Below are 24,266 nucleotides of genomic sequence, written 5' to 3' on the forward strand. Positions count from 1 at the left end.
GGTGTGTGTGTGTGTGTGTGTGTGTGTGTGTGTGTGTGTGTGTGTGTGTGAGCGAGCCACGGGGGGAAAATCAGGGTACAAAGTCCTGATTGTCAGGTCACACGCTGGGCTTGAGCTTCTGCACAGGATCGATTTTCACATCATTAGAGAGCAGTGATGGCGGAGGCTCGGTGGTCTAAGGCACATGCTACTGTTCTGTGCTGAATGTCACTGCTGCATTCTGCTTTCAAGTCTGTTCAGGGACTTTACAGCGTTCCTCACTCAGCCAGTTTTCCCTTACACTCCTTCTGGTCAAATATCTACTGAACATTAAATAGGTAAAAGAGAGGACATGAATGTTGTTGATTTAAATACTTGAGGTTTTTAAAGCCAATCTCCACTTCACTTTGTTTTTTCATTGTCTTGGTACCATTTTATAATAAGACTACACTTATAAATGATTTGTAATTGTTCATAATTAAGTTGTAAACACTGAAAATCATTAATAAACAGTTATAAACAAGTTATAACCAGGGTGGAAGTAACTAATTACAAATACTAAAATTACTGTCATTTAGTTGTTTTTTTGGGGGGGTACTTGTAGTTTCATGAGTAGATTTTCAAGTATGTACTTTTACTCGTACTCCTACTTAGTTACTTTTACAATCATAATTGAGTACTGAGTACAATTTGAATTAATATCCGAACCTTTGATCTGCATTTTAGTAGCCAATCAGGTGATCTGATCACAAATGGGCCACTGAATACTCTGAGTAGTTTTTGCAATGAATACTTTGTACTTTTACTTTTATTTTTCTAATACCAGTACTTTTACTTGTAATTGAGTAATATTTTATCAGTGCAACAGTACTTGTACTTGTGTACTCTTTCCACCACTGGTTATAACGCAGTTTTCATACATCAGTGTGGGCTCACTATTTGGGAAGCTGCAGTTGCAACATTTACAGCTGACAAAAGGGAGCCTCACTGTAAAATATAAAACAGTGCATGTAGAAATGTCGAGGTAAACAATACTGCCAAAGCCTTAGTGTATGAATCTGGTAATATGATACGCCAAATTAAACTTTTTGAATATAAAGATATGCTGATGGTAGTTAAATACAAATATCTGATGACAGGTATAAGCAATGAGATCTGAAGCATAACAGGACAAATACATGGTGGCTCTCTATTTGGCAAGCAACAGGTCACTGACGCTATTTTCTATGCATTTGTTGTAGCAGCTTATTAATGATTAATTAATTATAAAGCCAAAGCTAATTGCAGACCTAATTATAATCATTTATAAGTGTAGTCTTATTGTAAAGTGGGATCACTCTCTTTATTTTGTGACACAGCGGGCATCATGTTTGGAGTTTGATAAGGATCAGTCAAATGTTGTACACCAGTTGTACACGTGAGGAATAAATCAGTATTTTAAGTCAACTTTTTGGAGGATTTCAGACTCAAACTATGCATTTCTTTGAATAAACTCAAGCCAAAGAACTTCAAAATATCAAATAAGGAAGATGGATCATCTTAAACAGAACTATACAAGGCACAGCACTGGGAAAACAGAATGACTCAGAATAAATAACAAGTTCTATATTTGAGGTTTCCAGTTTGTTCATTGTATTTAAATCAATAATTAAGTTGTGCTTATCAACATATTCAGCAGCTGTATGTAAGTATTTACAGAAACACTTGTATTTTAGCACTTTGGATGTAGATTGAGAGGAGAGTTTCAGTGCATAGGCTTTAATTTACAGATGGAAGTCTAATAAACGTCTTCACTGGTGCTTTTTCTACTTGAGCATGAGGCTACCTTTATTTGTGCTTACGTCATTTATATATGTAGATAATAGTGTGTCTACGACGGCTGAAGGTTCCTCCTAAGGTACTGAAATGTCCCAGCCTCAGTCTATTAATCTGAAACGCCATTAAAATAATATTGAATCAATGGCTTTAAGATCAGATTGGATCAGCTGACGCAGGACGGCAAATATTTCTTTAACTTTAGCAACTCATGCATAATATTGTCTTAAAATATACCTGTTGCTGTCAAGCAGTGTTTGCACATTATCTTGCACGATAAAGATTAAAAACATCTTCCTTTTCGAAATGGTTTCTCTAGATAATCATGTTTTGATTGGCCTTTAACATTCAACAGAGTCTACACAATTCACACTAATAAAAAATGAGGTACTTCTGTGTTGTTGAGCATAAATTCGCCCAAGTGAAGGACACTCATGTCTTGTGCTTGGTCTGTAGGATCCATGGTATCCTGCAGTGTGTACAGTACCTGTCAGTCAGAGGTTCAGTTCAGTCTTTGTGTTGTTGCTTTGGAGTCTGTTTCGCTCTGTTGCTGCTCTCTGGCGCGCCTGTGCTTTCACCCGAGATGCAGGAGACTTCGTTCTTTCTCTTCAACACATTTTCTATCCAGCTGGAGCTTTGTGGTGGTTTTTCAGGAGAGCGAGCGGAAGACACCGCGCTCATCCTCATGTTTTTGCCTGAGGTAATCAGCTCTCCGTAGCCCTGTTGGTGGGAGAAGGCATAGGCAGAGCGGCGGGAGCTCGTCCTGCGTACCCGCCTCAGGTTTTGCTCCTGAGGTCCTTCCCTCTTTCTGGACTGTTGTAGATGACGAACCTGTGAAAATACAGACACACTTAGATCTTTACTTTAGTAAAAGTAACAGTACCACAAGATAAGACACTCCATTACCAGTAAATGTTTTGTGTTTAAAGTCCTACTTCAGTAAAAGCACTCATTCTACATAAATTAGCCCCTGTGACGGATGTATTCTTATACAACCCTGATTCAAAAAAAGTCGGGGCGCCATGTAAAAAGTAAACAAAAACAGAACGCAATGATTTGCAAATACTTTGACTTATATTCCTTTGAATGCAGTACAAAGATATTTAATGTTAAAACTGATAAACCTTATGTTTTTTCATAAATATTTTATATTTATAATATTAATACAATTTTTAATGCAGTGGTGCTGGATGGATCAAAGGTCACATGCATTCAGTGGCCTCGACTTCTACTTGCAGAGATTTTTCCAACTTCTCTGAATTTTTTAATGATATTATGGATTGTAGATGGTGAAATCTTGTAAATTACCTGCAAGTGTGCATTGAGGAAATGTTCTTAAACTGTTTTAGTGGACGTGACAAGGGCAGAGCACAAGCTTTACAAGATCAAGGCACCAGACACCATTGAATGGTCAATCAGTTGGGCCGACCTTTGGAGGATCCTACAAACCGGACTCAGTTTTCTCATCCGTGCAACACATGACACCCTACACTGTCCCAGAAACCTGAATCAGTGGTTTGACAACAAAGAGAGCTGCTCCCTCTGCAACACCACCAATGCAAAGGATGCTACAGATGGATGAACCTGAAAGCAGGAGACAAACACCACACAGCCTCCTGCAGGAAAACAACTCATCCGGTTCATCAGGCATGGATGGGGCTCTGAAAACTCCTGCCTAAGAGCTCCGTCTAGGGTTCTCTCCCTCGCCAAGGAGTGGAGCATGAGAGTCAAACTTGATGCACAGCTGCAGTTTCCCAGGGAGGTAACATCTATATCCCTCCACCCTGACTTTGTGCCATGGTCTGAACCTGCCAAATCATCTTTACTTTTTTGTGAAATATTGCATAATTTGACCTCTGGGCTAGGAGAAGTTATTTTAACGAAATCCTCTCAGATATTTAGACGGGAAATGCCTCTTTGGTGAAACTGCTAACAACTCACCAATGTCTGAACAAAAGACGGAGCCACAACTCGACACGATATTGGGAAAAGTTAGTTTGATTTTTAACAATGTGTTTTTTTTATTTTGTTTTTTTATAAATAGTATTTTATACACTGATCTTTTTTTTGCAAAATCTTGTGAAAAGTACCCAGAAACTATAGCTGTCAAACACATGTAAAGCAGTAAAAAGTATCTTCGGAAATTAAGTTAAATATAAGTATAAGCTATCAAAAAATAGAAATACTCACATTAACTACACCGACCCCAAAATATACTGAAATACAGCCATGGTAGAAATATTAATGAAGTATTTAAAAACACAAAGAGTGCATCAAAGTTATCGTACCTTATCTGTTAGAGTTGGGAAGAGGTTTACTCTCAGGAAGCTGACCACTAATCCAGGCACCACACACACCACAGTAGTGAGCAGAATGACCAACCACACACTCTTCTCTGACAGACAGTTGCGTGCCGTGCCTGAGTGAGGACACACAAATCTGAAATTATTCGTGCTCAGTTTCTACGCTTCGGTACGATTTCTTCACACACATCCAGCTGAGCGAAACTCACCAACAAACGGGAAATTACTCGGAAAGATGCCAAACATGCCGTCACTTTGCATCGCAAATAAAATGGCAAAGTACACTGTGAGGCTGCCCCATACGAAGAGGTGATTGACAGCTGTCCAGTAGTGTTTGTCCAGTCCAATCTGGGAACAAAGACATGCATCATAAACACGAGTGTGCTCATGTTTCAATCTCTTAATCAACGGAGCTATTTTTGCCCGTTTTGTTGTGTTTATACTCTTACCTGAACACTTACGACAATGACCAAGGATGTTGCTATGGTGACGGCAAACGTCTGTTGGTCTGAGAAGTGGGAGCCGTCCTCTTTCACCATGACAGAGAAGGCTCCATAAGGAATAAAGAAGAGCAGGAACGAGGTGCCCATCCCCTGCAGCGTGCACAGGAAAAACTGACGTTTGTTGAAGAGCAGGTTCTGCTGGCCGGGTTTGTACAGGTTCGGGTAACGAAGGCTGTTCTGATCATCGACATCCTGGAAACAGAGATATTATCAGTGATTTGTTGTATGATATGTGAAGTATTTTATGCACATAATGTAATCGTTCTTCACAGAACCCTCAGAGGACTAGAGGGTTATAGCTGAAACCTTCATAAAAACACCCTAAGTGGGTTCTAGATGAAACCCTATGAATATATAAGGGCTCTCTGATAGATCCCCTCTGTGGGTTTTAGATCAAACCCTTGGAGTATAAAAGGGTTCTCGGTAGAACCCCCTAGGTGGGTTCTAGATGAAACCCATAGAAAACAAAAGGGCCCTCCGGTAGATTTCCCTGAGTAGGTTCAAGAACAAACCCTTGGAATATTAAAGGGTTCTCAGCAGAACCCCCTGGGTGGATTCTAGATGAAACCCTTGGAATATAAGAGTGTTCGTGGTAAAATCACCTGGGTGGGTTCTGGATGAAACCCTTAGAACATAAAAGGGATTTCCATAGGACTCCCTATTGGATTCTAGATAACTCATGGAATATAAAAGGGTTCTCTGTAGAATCCCCTGGGTGGGTTCTAGATAAAACCTTTTGAATATAAAACAATTCATGGTTGAACCCCCTGGATAAGTTCTTGTTAGCGTCTTGTTAGCAAGATGGAAAGGTTCTGGATAGACCATGCAAGAGTGTTTTGGGTGGAACCATTACACAATAGAAGGGTTCTCTGTAGAGTCTCTCATTCGGGGTTCTGGCTGGAACAGATAGTTCTTAAAATAACCCTTGATGCTGCACTCTAGGAAGGACTCCCTGAAAAGGTTCTACCAGGTGACAAAGAGGATGCGCCCATGGGGGCAATCAGAAAAACGCTATATGGTTCTAGTTAGCACCTTTATTTCTTAGAGTGTTAAGGACTGAGGGCAGTGCTTGATGGTAGTTGTATTGATTTAAAGCGATTTAGGTAATTTCATAATGACTTTATAGTATTATAACATATTTAACAGTATTACCTGATCAAAAAGTCCCATCGCCAGGACTGGTAGAGACGTATAGACTATATTGAAAAGGGTGATGAACCACTGGTCATACACCGTCTGTGGAAAGAGGACAGATTGTTAAAGGGTTGGTGCTCTTAAATCATGCATTTCATTAAAGAAAGTGTCAGGTGCGTGTAGCCAAAATCAGCAATCTCATTTCAAATTGCCAGCATGCAGAAATAAAAGTATTATAGATGAGTTTATTCCCTGCATGTGCAAAAGGTGTGAATATGTGTGACAACAGTGAATGTTTTGGTCAAACTAATCAAACTAAAAAATCTGAATAACAAGAATGAAAAATCAGGATAAGGGAGGCCAAAAGGTGTTAGCTCAACATAAAAGAAAAATATATAAAGAATCACGGAGGTCTCATGATATATTACAGTATCCTTACCTGAGCCGAGAAACCACAGAAGAAGCCGTACCAGAAGTGCACCAGCGTGAACGCAAAGTTCTTGTAGAAGAAATAGCACAGGAAGTTACACATGCGGAAGTAGGACCAGCGTCCGTGCACCAACAAGAGCCGCTGCAGGTACCAAAACTGAGCGAAGGAGTAATCTGACGCCAGGACAGCCTGCATCCCCTCCTGACCGCTGATGCCGACACCGATGTGAGCAGCTGAGGGAAACACACAGCGTGGGTCACTGCCCCTTTGAAGCTAAAATCTTAACTATCATTTAAACATTACTAAAATATTTACGATATTGAACGAGATCTAAATGTCACATTAAAATTGGCTGATAGATATTTTAATACAAGTTATACTGGCCTTTATTTTGTATTCTGATAAGCTGAGAAACACACAAAAATGATTTTCAATCATAACTCAAACTAAATCAAATTTATGAGGTCAAAAAAGTGCTGATTGTGCCTTCGCATAAGTAAATTGTCTCATTACTTTCACAGTCAGGTCAGGTTCAGCTACGGAGGAGTGTACCTGAAGCTGCTGACGACAACAGAATATTAGTGTCTTCTTTCTACGGTGTGACAGATATTGACCACAAAAGTTTCTGCAGAGACTTAAATCACAGAGTCAGTGTCTCGCTAAAGGACACAACAGCAGCTTCAGCTCCGTACTGCAGGGCTGCACTGCTTAATGTAGCCCCAGTTTGTGCCCCTCATGTATTAAAATTACATTAATTAAAAGTACCACATATTCAGTTTTAACCCCTTTCTCAAGTTGTGATTGTATGTCCTTATCCAGGTAGCCATAAATTAAATATTTCCTTCCTCTTTTTGTGAAACACAAGTCAAATTTGTGCGGATACATAGAATATTTGAAAGAAACATCCACATATACCAATGTAGCTCAAAATAACATTAATTTAGCTTCAAATATATCATTTGAACAAGGAGATTTCCAGTTGCCACATTTGTTTGGTTTAGGAACTTGATAAATCCCATCCTATATAGGCCGCTCATTTTTTCCCCCACCACTAGCGTATCTACGAATGAAAGACACTTTTGGGTTTTCCCCGTAGCTACAGTATTTAGTTTAGAGACTAGTATAGATCCAAGACAAAATGGACAAAAGGGAAGGACTGAGAGAAAGAGTCATAATTATGAATCCATCTGCTACTTCAGCACCACAGACAGCGCCACTGATTTATCCATTCACAGCACTGATAGGCTACTGACATTTCAGAGCCACGGTCAAGGCCATAGATTCTAACTGGCACAAACTTCAGTCAGATAAATGATCAGTAAGTCAGGCAGACTAGACTAACATACTCAATTGATCAACCTCTCTGCATTGATGTATTTTGGTCGTTTTGCTAACAGTGGGGATGTCATCCTTTCTCATCCCCCCTCAAATCACCTACTCCCTAGTCTAAGCCCCATGACCTCAACATAAGGACATGCCTCATGCTGCAGTTCCTGAACAAGCTGTGTCAGTGTGTCACACCCTCGGGTCTATGAGGAAGAGTGATCGATCCTGAGACTTACTCTTGATCATGCTGACGTCATTGGCTCCATCTCCAATAGCCAGGGTGACGGCCCTCTTGTGCCTCTTCACCAGCTCCACCACCTGAGCTTTCTGCAGCGGGGTGACCCTGCAGCAGATGACTGTTTTACACAAACAGGCCACGTCCAGCAAGACGTGCTCCAGCTGTGGCTCCAGAGCGTGGGCCTGCAGGGACGACACACACACACACACACATCACACCTGTTAAACCTCATCATTACCACGCTATAACGTCAGCCCCCCGCAGAGGAAACACCAGGCAACAGCTCGATGTAACATTTCCACTGAGCTGTTGTGCATCGTGCACACGGCTCAAAACACAGCCGGGGAGCAACTCTGCTGTGAGGAATTGGATGTTAATGAAACCTGTAATAGAGCCTAGAGCCTACAGCAGCTCTCTGCTCATTACAGACTCAGTCGGCACAGTCAGCAGCCGGCACAGCGATGCCAGAGTCAGCAGACAGCAACACAACCACCGTTTAGCAACATTCAACCTGAAGGCATCAATACCAAAATAAAAACAAACACAACAAACGGAGAGAGTTACTATTCTAACAAGGGAAAATGCTTGAAAACATAACATATTTGAGTATCTTACCAAACTGTGTCCATTGATGACTAAGGCGTACTCCGCAATAATGGTTTCTTCAAACACAGAGTCGTCCGCAAACACATCTGACTTCTCCATATCTCCTGCGCTGCTAACTCGACTCAGGCCCAGAATGAGCTCTTTAGCACTCCTGCAGAGAGAGGAGTACCAGCAAACATTCAATATGTTTATTAAAGGGATAGTTTGGATAGTCACTGTCTTACCTACAGCAGATGGCAGTCAGCATACAAGAAGTAGCAGGAGTACTGGTGTAGGAATCCAAGAATCAGCAGCAAAATTTAGAATATTTTCACTGCTTTATCTTGCCCTCAGACAGCTTCATGGTTGTCTAAGGACAACCATGACAACAGGTCTGTTGTTTTCTCTTCTTTCAATGAAGAAATACTCTCCAGTTTGGATATAACAGATGCTATCACAGTATCTACGCTAACCTCTTCAGGAGCTGCCATTCTTTGTTCAAGATCCTGCACCCGTAGGTGCCAGTAGTTTCTCCTAGGACACTGACTGGCTGCACCACTTTAGGTGCGGACACAGACGGATAACTTAAGTCCTGGCAAGATGGATTCTCACATGATCTTGCAAATCCAGCTGCCTCGCAAAGTAATGACTTTGGTGAATCCGAACTAACCCTTTAAAACTCCAAAGCTGCACAGTAACACAAACAAGCAAACTGATTGAGGCTGTGATAGATGGGCAGTGTTTTGTAAGGAAAAATGACCATAAAATGTCTGAAAGAGCAATATTTTGTCTTGTATAACAGCAGATTCTTGCCGGAAAATGCTTTCTGGTGGCAAGGTAAATTGGTGAAAATAAGTGCAATCCCACTTAAAAAAATTTAAACTATCCCATTAATCTTGCAATCAGGCATCTGGACACACTGAATGAAGATTTTTTTTTACACCAAGGTTTTCAGTTGCAGCTGAGTGGAGTTAGTCACCTGAGCTGCTGCTGCACCTCCAGCAGCGTGTGGCCGGAGATCACAAACACCTCATTCATGTCATCTCGCAGCATGTTGCAGGAGTAGCCGATGTTCATCGCTGTCTCTGAAACAGTTTACATAGTTTTACATCTCTGTTGCTTTTCACAGTATCAGTTTTTCTGGTCGAATAGATAATTTAAGTGATTCATGCTACCTAGTTTGTCTCCTGTGAGGACCCAGATCTTGATGTCTGCAAGATTTAGACAGGCAATAGTTTCTGGAACTCCTTCCTGAAGTTTATCCTCGATTGCTGTGGCTCCTAGAAGCTTCAACCAGGACAGGAGTAAGTCTGCAGTCGGCTAAATAAGTTTAAAAAGGATGCAAACAAAATGATTACAGTGTTACCTTCATGCCCTTCTCGATCTCCTCGTAGAGAACAGCCAGCTGTTCGTCACGGTTCTCGATCACGGTGCTGGCGAATAGGAGCTTCTTCATCCAAATGTCAAAATCATCTTCATCCAGATCCTTGTACGCCAGAGCTAATGTTCGAAGCCCTTCCCCAGCAAATTCCTGGAGAGGAAAAACATTGAAAAACAAACATCAGATGACAGTTGTAGTGTCCAACAAAGCAGAACAATGTAAGTGTTGACAAAGTGTGATGAATCATTTGCTGAATTTGGTGGTTTGTGTGAGAAGAACAGACATATTTCATTGTATTGGCGCTGCGGTGACTAAGGACGTGACATTCAAAACTTTAATAATACATTCTTCAGAGACACTTAATACAGTCTAAATCCTGCCATTTCTGAAATTTTACCTGCACCAGTATTTGTCAATATTATGTAAGCAACATGTATGTTTTTGGTAATTTTGTCGGCTTTATTGATTTTTACGAGACAACACCGATACTGTTCAGCTACGGACAGTTCACACAGAGGGCAGATTTATTACTAATCTGATCATTTATGCCTGTTGTCATCCACGCTGCCTTCACCAGCGGTACCCGTGCCACAGTTTGACATCTAGGCTTTAACACTTACACTGAGATGTTCTGAGGTAGTGTACATGAGGTCTTCACTGGACGGATCCAGACGGTCAAAGATAATAGTGTCAGCTCCTTTACAGTACAGTTTAATCTGGCCCTGTGGATTTCTCACTATAAAACACAACAGGAGAATAAAACATTACCACTTCTTCAAATACATCATGCAGACACGGACAGTGTTGGGGAGCAGTGAACTGTGAAATGTTAGCATAGTGATTCAAATTTAGTTTAGCCATTTTTATGTATATAACTACTTAAACTACAAACAATTTTGGGTCATATAAGGAAAGAAAGTTTTTTTTATATTACCATTGTTTCTCTGCTGTAATTGAACCCCCTTTGACCAACCTGGACCCCATATTTCTTTCCTCCTGACTGCTGTGAAGGCAACACGCCCAGGTAGCCACCACCACAGACTGGAGTAAATGGTAGCTTGCAAAACTATGCTTTCAAATTAGCTTCCCCAACACTATACATGGATTACAGACTAAAAACTGAAGATACTGTTAACTTCATGCTAATCTTAGAAAATAAACATTTAGTACTAATTGTCAGAGGTACTACAAGGAATGTTTAATATTTGTTGATTTTGGAGGCCCACAAAATCACAAAATATAACATCAAAAATAAAATAATGTATAGAAAAATCTCTTCCTGTGTCACTTTAACTGTCTTTGGACCTACTTACTGTTACTCTGCCAGGGAAAGTGTAAACACAGGCTGATTTCAAAGAAAATCAGACCTGGTGGGGAGCCATTAGAAAGAATAACTCTACAGAAATAGCTGATCTTCTCACTCATGGTCTTGTTTGCTTATGTGAAGCATTTAGAGACATCAGTAATAACCCGAGACTGTTTTATAACCAGATAAAAAAATCCTTGTAGTAGCTCAAAACAGGAGGTCAGCGAACAGACTTGCTGCCAATTTGTAATTTTCTACATTATTAATGTGCACATAATGTCATGTTGACTACTTGTAAGCTAACAGGAGCGTTGCTGTTATAAGTGAAGACCTAACCAATGACACTCATTCTCTTGCGCACGTTGTTGAAGTCCAGGATGGCCAGCAGCCGGTAGGTGACGGCTCGTCCCATCTCCCACAGCGTGATGGTCTCGGGGGTTCGGGCCCGGAAGACAAAGCCAAAGTTTCGTGCCGCGGTGACCAGGGCTCCCTCGTCAGGTGACTGGGCCTGGTACACCAAATGTCCTTCATGTTAACAGAAACATCAATCAGAACCACTTTAATATACATTATTTAGTTACTTTATTTCTACTGCTGTTTGGCGAGCAGATTCTACCTTCACTCTTCTCCTCTGGCATGACGGTGTGGCACAAAGCCAGCAGTCTGAAGAACTCCTGCACTGCAGGATCCTCCAGTTTAATGGCTTCAATCAGGCTGCTATCGTAAAACCGAAACCTTCTGTCATGAAGAGGGTTGAAGGAAAAGTCCACACAGGTTGTCTTCTGAAGAGACACGGACCAAAAACATACTTAGCATTTTGCTATTAGTATTGTTACACAGGTAAGAATCTGCCCTTGTTTAGCTTCACTTACCTCTGTAATTTCCACCTTCTGATCAAATTCATTGTAGACGTCACCTGAGAGAAAAAAAAAGGTTAAGTGATGACATTAAACTTTACAGGAATGTGTCTCTGCTACAGTATGTTATTAGTTTTATACTGGAGATCAATATGGATGTTTTTAAATCCAAACTAACAGCATGTTTTAGAGTGTGTGTATGTGTGTAAAACTCTTTCTGCAGCTCTCACACAGACGGAGCAGAGTAAAGAAATGTAGAATGCAATATAACTGTTGGTTGCAGTATTTTTTTATAGAGTTCTGACCTCAAAATCTGCACCCTGTACTGACTGGAGGGCTACACACCACTGCCAAACAGGCTGAAGCCCAGAATTATCCTGAACACAGCAAAATATGAGAAAATAGGGAAATACAGGCAGAGGGCAGAGACTCTATAGACACAGCCACTACCACACACTTCTAGTGGGCCATAAGTGATGATTTAGAGGGATTATTATGTTTATATGAGTCGTTTTACAGGAAAATGTTGCATATTATGTCTTTATGAGTTTCAAAAATCTCCATACCATAAGTCTGTCCGTTAATGGAGCACTTGCTGAAGACCATGATGTTTTGGGTGAGGGTGCCCGTCTTGTCGGAGAAGATGAACTCCACCTGGCCGAGCTCCTCGTTCAGGGTGGTGGTGCGAGCTTCTGCCGGTGTGTCTGTCTGACTGTAGTACATCTTCCGGTCCCAGTTAATGAAGTAACTGTGACCGAGCCGCAGAACCTCCACGCTGAAGGAAGGGTTAAACAGACATTTTAACTCAAAAAGAACTACTTTCAGACTGCAAAACCCAGAAAAAAAGTGACATTATTGCTAAGAAATAGTACTTTTAGAGATTTTAAACTTTGTGTTCAGTGTGTTTGTCCTTACCTGACATACAGTGAGATGGGCACAACAGTGTTGAGGATGATGATGTACGACCAGAAGGTGAGGAAGCCGGAGAAAACAGCACTGCTTTGAAACTCATCCCACAGCAAAAACACCTGGAAGTTTCTGCCAATACAGCTCTCCCAGATCGTGTTTCCAACGGCCAAAATAACTCCCATACAAATGAGGAAGGCAAAGATCTGAAATACAGATCATCATTTTATGTCCCTTTAAAAATGTGTTGATTATATCAGTTGGTCTTTTATAAAAATAAGAATATTGTTGTATACTTTCTACACAGCCTCTCAGCTTCTTCTTCTCAGGACTGTGTAGGTGTATACAAACCATATGCTTGATAGAAGAGCATTTTATAACAATTAACAATATATATCCATGCAATGATTTCCTTCACCAAAAGTTTAAAACTTCATCAGCATTTTGGAACAATCTGCATTTTTGGCTCTGCTCAAGAAAAACAAAATCTCCACTTTCCAATACAGTAACTTTGCTGGAATATTTTGCTGGAATGTAAAAATTGTGTTCAACAAGGCAAAGTGCAATATGTTAGTTATCATATAAAAGTGAAAAAAATAGCTTACCCACAAAACCAAAGTGTTCATCAGTTTGTCAATACTTGTCCTTTTAAATGTCGTCCTTCCACAGTTCTGCATCAGTTTGGTTTGCAATCCTGTTGGTGGGAAACAAAGATCAGTGTTGAAAGAACATTAACAATAAGAGGGAAGAGGGTTTATGAGCCGCACAGAGAAAACAGAGAAAAAAAATATACAAACACGCTTAATGGATGTGGAGATTGAAAGCATCAAAAATAAATAATAAAAAACATCATACCAGCAAAGATAACCATTCCAAAGCACCACTCAGTGTTTCTGAGTACACAGCCCCGCAGCAGCATTTTTTCATTGTCCAGAGAATATTTATTGTCTCTCCAGTATAAAGTTCCTGTAAATTTGTCCAGCTTGTTGTTTGGTGGTTCACAAATGACTTCTCCTGAAGAACAAAGCACAGGTCAAGTCATCACAGCCGGAGAAAATTCACACAACAAAATACTAATATATGGGATGATTAATCAACAGCTGATTAATTGATCATTAAGAATTTGATCGAGCATTGGAAGATCTCAAATGGAGGCAGGATTATTTTTATAGGCACAGTCTGCACATTATCAATCAATTATCATTTCTGTTTAATATGTCGGCCTCTGCATCGTTACATGTTTTATAGACTGCAGAAAATGTTGCTGTGGAAATAAAGCTTTGACTGAGGAGAAACATGCATTTTTGTGGTATTGTTTATTATAAGCATGTTTTTTTTTTTTTAATTACAATTAAAAGACTTGTCTGTTTGTTAATGTTACCAATGATTGATTCAAGAAAGTTTTTACAGTTTGCAACCCTCCTAAAAATTTTATAATAAGTTTGAAGTCAAGGTAAAGGAAGCCTGAGGAGGCCACAAATGATTTGCTACACAAATGAAAAAACAAAGAAGAATATGTCCAGCATCATCTCACCATCAAAGTCCATCAGTTTTGTAATATCTCCCAAATCTGAGGTGATGGTCAAAGCCTGACGAACTTTTAGATTTGTCTCTCTGTTTGGGGAGAAATAAAAAAACAACAACATTTTATTCAATTGTGACATAAAAACACAGAAATATTCAAAAGTAAACAATTTTTTTGTTAAGAAAAGTCACAAAAATCAGCTATGAGCCTCTCACAGTTCCTTCCTTACACATCATACAGTGTTAACTCGTGTTAACTTATCTGGGCCTGCAAACGTTGAAGCGCTTCATCACACTACACTCATCAAAGGAGGGATTAAAAGGAGGAGACGACAGACTATTTCTGAGCTCAGAGTGTTCACTATAATCAAATTTCACATAAAAATCATTAAAATCCTGTACCAGCTGCAGGTCAGTAGCCTTTCAGCTTGACTTTACTCCTACTACCATCTGTGAGCCCTATAATGGTTTTCATGCTGTCCCAGGCAGTGCCCAAACTATTCACCCTGAGTTGTGTCTCAGTTTTGTCCTTTTACAATTAATGCCCCCTTCCTTACATGACCTTTTCTTTTTGTACATTCAATGATTCATTCAACCTTTATTTTAACATTGAAATACACATTTACAATGTAGCCAAGTAAAACAACAAAATAAAAGCACCTAGACACAGAAAACACAGAGGAGACACTTACGTAAAAGTGGAAACAAGAAGTAAAAAGCAGCCAGCACCTGCAGCAGTTTGGTAAGAACCCACATTAAAAGAGAGTGCTGGACTGATAACAACAAATAAACATCAATCAATTACAACAATAAAACTAAAATTTACAACAATAAAGCAATAAAATGTTAGAAATTAACTATTAAAAGTCAATGGAATAACATAAAGACCAGGGATAAAATCATACAAAAACCCATAATTAAAAACTAAGGCTAAAACCCCACTCCCAATGTTTGGATTTCTTCAGCTTTATATAACCAGTGTGCAGCACTTACCCATCCAGCTCTGCAGTCTCGATATAGCACAGTCCATAGGGCTCACTACTACACAGAAGGAGGATGTCTGCCTGTGTGTAAAAACCAATATGAAACCCTCAGCTGGAGAAAAGGCAATAAATCAATCTCTGCACCACTGAACCTGCAAGAGCCTCTGAATCTCCCAGGGGAAATCTGTAATTGTTAACCTTTGCTGACTTTTCTCTCTCTGGAAAGACAAAATTGAACATCTTCTAATAAAGTCTGCGACAAAATGAAAAAGGGCAGTTTACTCACAGCAACAAACTGATTGTTCTCTAATTTGATGATATCCCCCACTCGAACATTCATCCATTTCTCATTCTGCAAACTAGGAAATTAAAATTCATAATTAAACCACATAAATGTGCTTGAGCATACAATATAAGAAGCTTGTAAATGAGAAAGAAAGTGATAACATACCTCCCCCTGATGAGAACCTGAGACTGGCGATTGTTGACCTGCTGGTCGCTCTTATGTCTGAACTGAAATTTAAAAAAAGGGGGGCAACAATTTTAATATGAAAGAATAAAAGAGGAGCATTCAGAAGATCTGTAAAGAGCCAAACTAACATAGTCGTCTGTGGCGTCCTTCACCGCTGTGATTGCCAGCACCAACACCAAAGGCACGATGGTTGTGAACCAGGACAGAGAGGAAATTGCTGGAATTATCTGTGTGGAAAAAAAAAGTCAGGTAGCTCATTAAGTTTCACGCGATCTCATTTGTTAAGGCAGATATTTCTTCGCAAACATGGATTGTCTTACCTGCAGAATAAACAGCACTAAGAAGTAAGCATTCGCCACCCTCTGGAACTGCTCAAACAGATTGATGGGCAGGAAGGTGAAGATGTTGTACTTGGAGGTTTTGATGCGATTGTCCTGAAGAAACACACAGTTAGAAACTGATGAAATGCACTTTGCTCTGCTCTTTATAATCATGCCCAAAATATCCAGCCATTTTGGAAGAATAGATTTGATTTTTTTGTGCTGCCAGTATGGAGCCAGATCCACTGATAGTCTGGGCGCCACATCCAAAAAAATGCTAATCACAGGCAGTTTCATGGTATCAGTGAAAAAAGCTGTACTTCAGAAGAGGAAAAATGAGTCTGAGAGGAGTTGAAATATTACTTAAATAAAGTTATTTGTAAAAGTTTTGCAACCAATTAAAACCTTCATGGACAATGTCAGCTGGTGATCTTAATACTCAATTTACTTATATTTATTTATTAATTTATTTTCTCTATTTTTCTTTCTATTCTTAATTATCTTGTAATTTATGTGCGCTCCATGTGGCTTGACGACCCTAAGTTGTTTGTCATGAATTATCTGACATAACATCCAAAGTTTAAAGCATTTTTCACAGTAAAGCAAAACTTTTTCAACGGTTCTACAGGGAAATAACAGAAGCAATCAGAGGGATAGGCGATTGTTTTATTTATTTTGTTTGCTCTCTTTCCTGTTCTTGCAATTAACAGTATGTATGACATAATTAGAAATTGATTTAGGCCACTAATTATATTTGTACTGTTGCAGAAGCATTATTATTCTTAGGCCGGAGATATACTTGCATCCATACGCATCATGGCTGCCTCGCCTATCCTGCATCCTTAGAAATTAACAGTAACAGCATATCTCCAGCCTTAGTCTCAAAAGCAATGTACACAATTCAAATCACAATTGTGAAAAATAAAATACATACTTGGAAAAAAGAGAAACTGATGAAATGCTAAAGCCTTTACTTGTGGCTCTTGTCAGTTTGAAGTCCACTTACAGCGTAAGAAAACTTGTCATTGTAGTCCCGTGCGTTGGCCTTCACATGGCGTTCTTTCTCTACACACAGAGAACACATGGTCATTAGTCGGTTCACTTCAATTCTCACCCTTTCAGACACACAAAAGGGTCCACAGCAGTAAAAAGAAAGAAAAAAAAACATTCAAGATAAAAGCACAGGGGTTCATCATTCGATTTAAACAGTTCATATGCAGTCTGTCTCACCAGTGTTTTCTGAGCCTGGGTGAGCACTGAGAGCAGCTCTTCTAGGGCTCATTAAAGCCTCTATGATGCCGTCCTCTGACTCATCCAAACAACACATTAAATTGTACATCAGATGTCTTAGAAAAGCCTCACATGTAGGAACACCAGAGGACAGTGGACTGGCAGTGTGCCATCTGGGAACATGAAGCAGAAACCTCACTGCATCATTATAAACCACTGTGTCCACATGTTAGCTCCATAGATGAGCTGTGTAGCCTACATAGGTGTGCAGAAAGCTCCAAATAATAAACATTTTACACTGAAAACAATATATTCTTCTGGTCATCGTTGAAATCATGTGTGAGAAAATGCTGAAGGTATTTTATTTTCTTGCATGTCAAGAGAGGAATATCACACAAGTGAAACATAGGAAAAACTAATCTCCTTAACTCTCTATTTCTGATTAGTATGACATTACTCATTAGCATTAAATTTTATGTATTTTTTAAGAGATCCCAGCTGGGCTGCTAAGTGATTCAAATAAGTACAGCACTGCATCTTCAGGGATTGTAACTCCCAGTCCTATTAATGAAGCTACATGTCATAATCTTTGCTATATAGCGAGCACACTTTTAATAATTGCAGCCCAGATGCAGCCCAGCAATTTACCACCTTAAAATTACCCAGAAATGAAACTTCAGTCATTATCTGTTCACCCTCATGCTGATCGAAGGTCGGGTTTAGTTTTTTAGTCCACAAAACACTGCTGGAGCTTCACAGGAAAACAACATTGCAGAATCTCCAAAACAATGGAAGTGAATGGTGACCAGTTTTCAAATGGAAAAAAAACCAAAAACATAAAATGCATTCATACTGCTTGTCCTGTTCGATTGTGTGCGCACACTGTCAGACCACGCACACCCAGTTCAGACAGTGTGCACGTGAACTTGGCTCCAAGCTGAGGATCTACAGAGAACCTTTAGGATAAAAACATGGTGTAAACGACGTCTCTCAAGTCAGCTTTGCATGTCAGGGCTTTAAGAGACTTGGACGACATCAGACGAGCAGTATGGAGGTATTTTATATTTTTGGGGGGCTGTTTTTATGTTTGAAAACTAAACCCAACCTTCGATCAGCATGAGGGTAAGAAGACAGTGACTGAATCTTCATTTTTGGATAAACTATCCTTTTAACTGTTTGGTAACCATGGTAACTAGAGTTAATGCCAAAGTCAATGTGCCTATTCTAATTTAAAATAGGAAATTTGTATTACATAAACATCCTAAATGAGTTAAGATTTGCTTCTGTAATCCCAAATTGTAGAAAATCCTTTCCTAGACTCTTCCTGTCTTAGCTTATAGAAAGTTAATAGAAAGTTTATGTATATGACAAAGTCATCAGCATACATGTTTTCAGAGTTTTCAATGAGACGGCCTGTTACATCCATTCAGGTCATCCATACACACAGTGATCAAAATAGGAAACAGAATTCCCCCATGTTGTGAGCAGTTTCATGTGGGAACTGTTTTCTTTCTATTAAAGAAATTAATTTCTACTGCAGAAGGAAAGTAGTTCCTACAAGAAACTGCTCACAACGAGGTCTGTGGATTATTTTGAACTGGTCCTTTAAAAGGGACGGTTGCAGCATTAATCAGCGATGATCTATGTAGATCTAAAGACATTTACATATGCAAATTGTAAGTATCAACACATTTCAACATGTCACTTGGTTTAGTTCCCATTAAAAAGCTTGTCTACCCCGTAGTGTTACATTTAAAAACCTCAGGTTTATGCAGGTGTTGTGAATTTGTCAGCTAATTTTAAAACAGGAGTGGGACTTCCCACAGGGGCAACAATTTTTTGTACCACTGCAATATAGTTTGGGGCTTTTCTTTAATCCACTGAAGCAGAATGAGCTGTCTCGCCAAGCGTAGCAGCTTTGCTATTAAAGTACACTGTCAAGGGGTGAAGTCAGAGCCCTGAGAAAGTCTCAACAGAAACAATGCATGTTGAATTTTAATTTTCATTTGAAAGACAGCTCCTTCTTTCCCTCCTTCCTTTTTTATAAATTGCAGCAACCACTGAAACAAGGTGATCGTTGTAAAATGTGCATCAGTTTAGAACACATAATTAACCTTTTCTCCCTGTTGTCCATCTGCCAGTCACTGATATCTCCTGTCAGCACTTCTCAGTCCCTTCCCTGTCATGCAGTGGTGGATGGAAACCCCAGACATGCGAAAGATCAGGAAAGTGATCATTTTAACCTACACCAGTAGCAGCAGTGCTCATTGTGTGTGGATGAGGCATTTTACATGCCCTGATCAACATGGCAGTCCTTGTCATTGAGCCCTGATCATATATTGTCTAAAGCAGCATGTAATAAGAGCCAGCAGCTTTTTACATCACAGTGATAAAACACCAACCTGATTTTTCAGGAGTTGTCCCGACTCAAAGAAGTCGAGAACCACTGCTCTAGAGGTGCTGGTAGGCCGGGCTAGCTGTTTCCCTCTGTTTCCAGTCTTTATGCTAAGCTAAGCTAACATCTCCTAGCTGTAGTTTCATATTCAGTGGACAGCTAAAAGACTGGTGCCGATCTTTTCATGCCATTCTTGGCAAAAAGCTGCATATTTTTCCTGTTTTATAAGAACTGAAGACTTCTTCTCTGCAATTACGACTTTGGCATTTCTCTCATAGATCAGATGTCAGGGTGATGCATTAAGACTCATTATGGAGCTATTTAAAAAGTCTCAACAGGAAATATATTCACTCACAAACAACACAATAAATACCAGTCAGCTGCAACATGAAGAAACCATTTATCAAAGCACGCTAAACTTTCAACACAGCCCTGCCTGAAGGAGCACCCTGCTGGATCCGTTGTTTCCAAATGAGGTTAAATCATTGTTGAATTATGCATAACACACATGCACGGAGCTGCAACAGGATAGACCTCTTCTCACAACAGACCGGCCTCGTCCTGCTATCAGTTACTATGACTATTAATTATTAAGAAAAGCTTTTGTTGCTTCAAGGCTTTGGTCTGCTTAAACATTTAATTAGAAGATGTGAAGATGCAATATTCTTCTTCTCATACAGCACAAAGTTATCTCTGTCTCAGACTTATTGCTGGAGGAGATTTTTATTTTCTAACTTCAAACACACTCTTGGCAGTAAGTGCAAGCAGCTTATAGCAAAATCATTAGGTGAAATGATTTACAAATGCTTTAGGAAATAATTCAGACCATACTCCTCCAGGGTCTAACATCAATACAGGAAGCTTTTAGATGATCAGTTTCAGCAGCTAGGGGAAATTATTCTTGCCAAAAAAGATGGCAGCACAATAACTGTACTTGATATTCCCTCTTAGTTCTTTCGAGGACATTTAAAATATATATTCTTCAATTTAATCCTGTGCAAAAAAAAAGGATATATCTCAGTCTGTCCCAGCAAAGCTCAATGTCACCTCACTGAGCTCATGGGTGTGAGACAGATATGCTTCAAATGACAAACACATGCACACATGCACACACACACACACACAAACAAAACACATGCACACAGAGTGAGGGCCTGCTGTATACTGTGTCAGTGTATCTCTCTCTCTCTAAACCACTGCACTGCACTGCACCAGGACATGATGGTTTACACGCCTCAAACCTGCAACCACTTCCCCTCAACACCAAACCAGCAGAGTTTTGTTCACAACAGCCATTTTGACATAGATGAAATATCAGTGTGAACACGGGGGTTACAAATGATGCTAATTAAGTTCCTGTTCTGTGCTACTATTGTGCATGTTGGCTCACTGGAAAGGCTCTGCTACACTAAATGGAACGGGACCTTAATTAGTATCGTTGGTAACACCTGTGTTAATCCTCCAATTACATATCAACGTGGCTGCTGTGCGGTCGTTTTCTTTCCTGTTGTTGGATTGTTTTAGATCTAGCAAAACAATAAATAAATAAATATTCTTACCAATGTGAGTATTTCTCCTCCAGGATGCCATCTTCTCCAGGGACCTCCCAAGAGTTTCCCTAAATGGCACAGTGAAGATATCAGAGGTGGAATGTAATAAACATTTTCTCCAGTACTTTATTTAATTTTTTAGATTTTAGGCTCCTTTATACTTCTATTACATCAGAGTTTTAGTTACAAGTCATTTTACAGATGGAGATTTTATTTTATATATAAAGCATAACTGAGTGATGAGCCTATAAAATCTGACTAAAACTAAAACTGATAAAATTAGCTTCACATCAATTACATACAACAATAAAAAGCTACACATGAATGCATCAGTAATCACTCTTAGAAATAAGGACTCCAAAAGGGTTCTCTCTGCAGGGCTGAGGGTTTACCCAGAACCATTTGCTTCTGGAGAACCCTTTTTTTGAAGAAAATGTTTATCAAGGGTCCCTAGTAAGACTAAAGAATCCATTTAAAACCTCTTTCAACATGAGTAAAACCCCTTGGGTGGGTTCTGGATAAAACCCTTCGAATAGTAAAGGTTTCAGAAGAAGTAAATAGTTTCGGAAGAACCCCCTGGAAGGGTTCTCGATAGCACCCTTAGGGGGTGGAGAGTTTCTTGATAGAACCCCCAGAGCAGGTTATGGGTGGAACCATTACACCATAGAAGGGTTCTATGTAGAAATTAAGGTGTTTGTGTGAGACCTTTCACAGATCGTTTGAAGTATAACCCCTTATGTTAGGTTCTAGATAAAACCCTTGAATATAAAAGAGTTCTCAGTAGAGCCCCTAACCTTTGGAATATAAAACTGTTTGCAGTTGTATTCCCTGGATGGGTTCTTGTTAGCACCCTTAGAAGGTGGGAAGGTTCTTCATAGAACTCCCAAAGAGGGTTATGGGTGGAACCATTACACCATAGAGGGGTTCTCTGCAGAACGTAGGGTGTTTCGTACGAAACCTTTAACAGATGGATCTAAGTATAACCCCTTATGTTGGGTTCTAAATAAAACCATTGCAATATAAAGGGTAGAACCTCCTGGGTGGGTTTTAGATAAGACCCAGTGATATTAAAGTGTTCTCTGGGTAGGATAGGTTATTAGAAGGTGCAGAGGTTCTTTATAGAACCTCTAGTGAAGGTTCTGGAACCATTACACCATAGAAGGGTTCTCTGTAGTGTTCTTTGCAGTTCACATGGTGTGAAACCTTTCACAGAATGGGTCTGAAAGGGCTTCAAGTCAAACATTCATTTTCAAAGATTCTCCCAGAAGCCCAAACGGGTTCTCCTATGGGGACAAGCAGAACAACCCTTTATGTTGAACACAGGAATTTTACTTGTAATGTTTTTTTTACTTTTACTCAAATAAAGGATCTGAATTCCTCCACCACTGAAATAAACCATCAACACTGTAAAGTGTGGAGCTGAACATTTTGCAGAGGGAACAACAGAGCAGCGCAGGATATGAGGGATTGAGTCACTGTGTGCGCAACACTTGTACTTAGGTGTTACATCTGAGGCAATACACAGAGCGAAGTGGTGCCTTGTTTCTCTTCTGTTCAGACGAGAAACTTTAATTAAACAATTGTTGTGTCAGCAGCAGGTAAATCCTCTGTGGACGGTGTGGACTGTGTCTCCTTAGCAAAAGATCCCAGGTGAGCAATACAAGCCCCTTAACAAGATGCATAGGTCCTTAATTTTCAAGACATGCAGTATACATGAAGTCTTGTTAATGTTTGTCAACATGGTGTTTTCTTACCTTGCACAAGTTTGTCACAGGCGCAGTCTTGTGTTGTCTCCATGTATCCTGTCATTCAGCGGCGATCATTTATTTTCAAGCAGCACATTCCTCAGATTTATCCGCAGTAAACACCGTTATCCTCCTCCCGAATAAGAGAAATCACCAGACATGGATGGACTCATGTAAATGATGAGCAAAGCCTGTTCGGCTGCTGCTGCTGCTGCTGTGTGTTACAACACTGCAGACGGTGTGGGATGTGAAAATGGTGCAGGCAGGCAACAATGAAGCAATCACACTGATCCTACAGAGAGAAACAAACTGATGATCAACACTGAGCTGATGAGTCTCTCTCTCTCTCTCTCTCTCTCTCTCTCTCTCTCTCTCTCTCTCTCTCTCTCTCTCCCTCCCTCCCCTGATTTTTTTTTTATTTAAACAATCAAACACTTAATGATTCTCTTCCCAGCATTAAAATTATGAGCCGTGCAAACATGTTTGAATTGCCTCTAATTAAGCCTTAATGAGGAGCATTTTAACCATATTAAAGTAATGAAATGCAGGTTAAATTAAACCAATTCAACCAAATTAACAATTAAACAAAATTAGGATTCTGAAGCTGTGCGTACTGGTGTTACATGACATTTACTGTGTTTAATAATAATGGTCTTGACATCTAATTGGCAGCAGAGTGACTCCTGTCATTCTCTCGCTGTTATGGCACTCCTGTGACATCTAGTGGCACCTTGTGGTATCTGGTGGCACTCTGTAGCTGCAAGTGGTGCCTTAAGGCAGCACTCTGTGGCAGCTAGTGGCACTCTGTGGCACCCCGTATCAACTAGTGGCACCCTGTACCAGCTTGTGGCACCTTGTGGCATCTTGTAGCACTATGTGACACTCTTTGGCAGCTAGTGGCACCCTATAGCAACTAGTAGTACCCCGTGGCACTCTTTGGCAACTAGTGGCAATCTGTGGCACCCTGTAGCAGCTTGTGGCATCTTGTAGCACTATGTGACACTCTTTGGCAGCTAGTGGCACCCTATAGCAACTAGTAGTACCCCGTGGCACTCTTTGGCAACTAGTGGCAATCTGTGGCACCCTGTAGCAGCTTGTGGCATCTTGTAGCACTATGTGACACTCTTTGGCAGCTAGTGGCACCCTATAGCAACTAGTAGTACCCCGTGGCACTCTTTGGCAACTAGTGGCAATCTGTGGCACCCTGTAGCAGCTTGTGGCATCTTGTAGCACTATGTGACACTCTTTGGCAGCTAGTTGCACCCTATAGCAACTAGTAGTATC

The 24,266-nt window shown here is 40.1% G+C and overlaps 1 protein-coding gene across 1 annotated transcript; it reads right to left on the reverse strand.

The window, feature by feature from the left end:
- Positions 1-748: 748 nt before the first annotated feature.
- Positions 749-23,254, reverse strand: atp8b4 (ATPase phospholipid transporting 8B4). Its single transcript, XM_084733504.1, has 28 exons — positions 22,992-23,254; positions 21,247-21,305; positions 17,069-17,127; positions 16,063-16,176; positions 15,871-15,969; positions 15,722-15,783; positions 15,557-15,629; positions 15,281-15,351; positions 14,298-14,377; positions 13,619-13,777; positions 13,369-13,457; positions 12,773-12,969; positions 12,424-12,632; positions 11,873-11,916; positions 11,617-11,782; positions 11,337-11,525; positions 10,315-10,430; positions 9,680-9,844; positions 9,489-9,600; positions 9,293-9,398; positions 8,344-8,485; positions 7,727-7,910; positions 6,174-6,397; positions 5,753-5,836; positions 4,547-4,792; positions 4,307-4,445; positions 4,083-4,213; positions 749-2,625 (listed from the first exon to the last, which is right to left on the reverse strand). Exons 2-28 carry the CDS (start codon positions 21,275-21,277, stop codon positions 2,302-2,304), a joined length of 3,615 nt encoding a protein of 1,204 aa, XP_084589630.1. The 5' UTR covers positions 21,278-21,305; positions 22,992-23,254; the 3' UTR covers positions 749-2,301.
- Positions 23,255-24,266: the final 1,012 nt, after the last annotated feature.

This window comes from Lutjanus erythropterus, chromosome 13 (genome assembly GCF_056507025.1).
Source record: "Lutjanus erythropterus isolate fLutEry1 chromosome 13, fLutEry1.hap2, whole genome shotgun sequence".
In the NCBI taxonomy this organism is placed as follows: domain Eukaryota; kingdom Metazoa; phylum Chordata; class Actinopteri; order Lutjaniformes; family Lutjanidae; genus Lutjanus; species Lutjanus erythropterus.

Excerpts from the sequence above, each read along its gene's own strand:
- atp8b4 (XM_084733504.1), bottom strand. The coding sequence starts at position 21,277 with ATGGCATCCTGGAGGAGAAATACTCACATTG. Across the intron at positions 11,526-11,616 it reads GCCAGAGGAGAAGAGTGAAG|GACATTTGGTGTACCAGGCC; the intron begins GTAGAATCTGCT and ends GTTAACATGAAG. Across the intron at positions 5,837-6,173 it reads TCTGTGGTTTCTCGGCTCAG|ACGGTGTATGACCAGTGGTT; the intron begins GTAAGGATACTG and ends CTCTTTCCACAG.